Consider the following 3,744-nt stretch of genomic DNA (forward strand, 5'->3'; position numbering starts at 1 on the left):
GTTGAGACTGGTATTCTCCCATTCATACAGTTACAGTTGAGACTGGTATTCTCCCATTCATACAGTTATAGTTGAGACTGGTGTTCTCCCTTTCATACAGTTACAGTTGAGACTGGTATTCTCCCATTCATACAGTTACAGTTGAGACTGGTATTCTCCCATTCATACAGTTACAGTTGAGACTGGTATTCTCCCATTCATACAGTTACAGTTGAGACTGGTATTCTCCCATTCATACAGTTACAGTTGAGACTGGTATTCTCCCATTCATACAGTTACAGTTGAGACTGGTATTCTCCCTTTCATACAGTTACAGTTGAGACTGGTGTTCTCCCTTTCATACAGTTACAGTTGAGACTGGTATTCTCCCATTCATACAGTTACAAATGAGACTGGTATTCTCCCATTCATACAGTTACAGTTGAGACTGGTGTTCTCCCATTCATACAGTTATAGTTGAGACTGGTATTCTCCCATTCATACAGTTACAGTTGAGACTGGTATTCTCCTATTCATACAGTTACAGTTGAGACTGGTATTCTCCCATTCATACAGTTACAGTTGAGACTGGTGTTCTCCCATTCATACAGTTACAGTTGAGACTGGTATTGTCCCATTCATACAGTTACAGTTGAGACTGGTATTCTCCCATTCATACAGTTACAGTTGAGACTGGTATTCTCCCATTCATACAGTTACAGTTGAGACTGGTATTCTCCCATTCATACAGTTACAGTTGAGACTGGTATTCTCCCATTCATACAGTTACAGTTGAGACTGGTATTCTCCCATTCATACAGTTACAGTTGAGACTGGTGTTCTCCCTTTCATACAGTTACAGTTGAGACTGGTATTCTCCCATTCATACAGTTACAGTTGAGACTGGTATTCTCCCATTCATACAGTTACAGTTGAGACTGGTATTCTCCCATTCATACAGTTACAGTTGAGACTGGTATTCTCCCATTCATACAGATACAGTTGAGACTGGTGTCCTCCCTTTCATACAGTTACAGTTGAGACTGGTATTCTCCCATTCATACAGTTACAAATGAGACTGGTATTCTCCCATTCATACAGTTACAGTTGAGACTGGTGTTCTCCCATTCATACAGTTATAGTTGAGACTGGTATTCTCCCATTCATTCATACAGTTACAGTTGAGACTGGTATTCTCCCATTCATACAGTTACAGTTGAGACTGGTATTCTCCCATTCATACAGTTACAGTTGAGACTGGTGTTCTTCCATTCATACAGTTACAGTTGAGACTGGTATTCTCCCATTCATACAGTTACAAATGAGACTGGTATTCTACCATTCATACAGTTACAGTTGAGACTGGTATTCTCCCATTCATACAGTTACAGTTGAGACTGGTATTCTCCCATTCATACAGTTACAGTTGAGACTGGTGTTCTCCCATTCATACAGTTACAGTTGAGACTGGTATTCTCCGTAATTTGCTAAGACAGTGGTAGGAAAATAAGACTGTTTGCAGTATGAGATTGTGAGATACTGGTGTCTAAATGACTGCGAGTCTACGTTATGCGTCCACCATTCAATAGAACCGTGTAAAGCAATTGACTGTCTGTTTATGTCAAAACTTTGTTATCTGTCGGGAATAAATGGTGTATCAAATGTCTAACAACTTAATTACATATTGAATATAACAATAGTTCTGTCACAACAACATGCCCTTTCTTTGTACTTTTCTAATTCACAGTAAAAGTCAAGTAAAATTCCAATACAAGACGATATATTCAAACTTTAAGGACAAATTCTAGCATTATTCAATTTCAAATGACGATTTAACAATTTGTGTCTGACATGCTACATTTAACATATATTAATGATAATATCCATGGTTACCGTACTAATGTCACTTTACTTTATGGATATAAATACTAAAAACACATGTTAAAAATATTGTACTACTATACCCATTATTCAATGTTTCGTATTTTCAACAATTGCTGGCATCAAATTAATACATTATACTACAGCAAGGTTAATATTTCGGGATGAATTTAACAAAACATATCAAAATATCTTAGAACTTGAGATAGTTTTAAATCAATTGTTTGTGTCGGTTACATTGGGGCACAGATGGGGGGGGTACATCAACAAATTTTACAATCCAGGAGGGGTACTTGTAAACATTTTGAGGGTGTGGAGGGGAGTATTTAAATAAGGGGGTAGCGACAGAAAATGTCCCGATCCCCCTTGAGAGGTGTTTGTGAAAGCAATCTTATCAGATTTTTTTCGGACTCTTAGTGAAAAACTTATAAGAATTTTCCCGACATTCCTTAACTCGGTAGTCATTACTGTGACTTTTTGGAAACAATGCCATATTGCTTCTGTTTCAAAAACCTTACATATGAAACAACGCTGAATTTGGACTTATTGCACAATCTTACATCTATCGTAAACTTTTCATTCCACTTCGATTCTTTAACCACTAACTGTAATGAATTTGAATAGCTAACATCTTGTTTGCAGAACATTTTAAAGTCAGAAAGAACTTGCTTAAAATGAATCAGTTCTTTGTTAAACTCCGACTCTCGAGCTATTCTTTCCAGCAGTGCTTTCTTGAAATGGTCGTAGAGGGCTATATCAACTTGACTGAAATGTTTGTAAAGGTGTTCTATGTCATCATATATTTTGTACCGATACTTGCTAATATTGATTTCAATATACAAAATATCAATCATATCCCAACAAAAAGTTCGTTTCAATAATACTAGTGATTCATCAAAGTACTCCAAGATCATAACGAGATCAAAGTCTTGCTGGATTGCGTTAATAAATTCGATAATCGCGGATACGTTGTCGTACTGCGAGGGAGGAAATCCAAGGTCAAAGGCCATAAAGTTTCGTCTATAAGGAGAACGATTCTCACCATCCCATCGATAGAACTTTCCGGGATTCTTCAGAAATGTATCAACTGGACTCTCATCACTCGAGTCATTTATATACTTTTCCCATTTGAAGTAGTTAAATGAGGATTTGAATTGTTTCCATGGTTCTCGTAAAATTGTCACATACTTCGTATCTTTGGGCATCAAATTGTGCATCTGTGTTTTATTGTACACTGTATGTAGACACAGAATATTGAAGGTTTTGTTTGATGGTAGGTAATTCTTACTACGTATAAAAGATGGCCAGCCTAAATTCCAGTCGCCACTTGGTAGAACGAACGACAGGTTGTTGAGATCTCCGTACTGTAAGAATATTTTAGTTGTGGTATCACTACCAGTTTTATGTGTCTTCAAGAAAACTATATTCTTTACCTTCGAACATGTAGATCTATTTTTGCTGACGACCTTGCCGTAGTAGTTTCTTTCAAATAGCGAATAATCTTTCGACATCGAGTTGTTAGTACTTTCTCTCTGCACATGCCTGTAGAATATATAATTTCAATACATATTGCAATTGGTGGCATATCGACAAACAATGTTCAAAGCATAGATATTTTGACTCACTATTGTGTCAGTACGAGTTACCTGTAGTCGACTGTGCCACCCATGTGGCAAACACTGGATCTCATTTAGCCACTTGTTTCGACTAGACATCTATATCACATTTTAAACAATGTGTTTGTTTTAGCAAGTCATGTTGTAAACAATTGCATGTGTGATTTCATGCTTTGCACGATAGGGCAAATGTAAAGGTGGACGTACACATACAAGCTATTGTTTTAATAACAAATCATCTTTCCTCGCTCTCATTAATATTCTCTTA

At 36.8% G+C, this 3,744-nt stretch overlaps 1 protein-coding gene across 1 annotated transcript; it reads right to left on the bottom strand.

Annotated features, from left to right (window-relative positions):
* Positions 1 to 2,324: 2,324 nt before the first annotated feature.
* LOC144450640 (galactosylceramide sulfotransferase-like) lies at positions 2,325 to 3,371 on the bottom strand. Its single transcript, XM_078141284.1, has one exon. The coding sequence runs from the start codon at positions 3,369 to 3,371 to the stop codon at positions 2,325 to 2,327; it is 1,047 nt and encodes a 348-aa protein (XP_077997410.1).
* Positions 3,372 to 3,744: the final 373 nt, after the last annotated feature.

The sequence above is a fragment of the Glandiceps talaboti genome, chromosome 20, assembly GCF_964340395.1.
Source record: "Glandiceps talaboti chromosome 20, keGlaTala1.1, whole genome shotgun sequence".
Lineage (NCBI taxonomy): Eukaryota > Metazoa > Hemichordata > Enteropneusta > Spengelidae > Glandiceps > Glandiceps talaboti.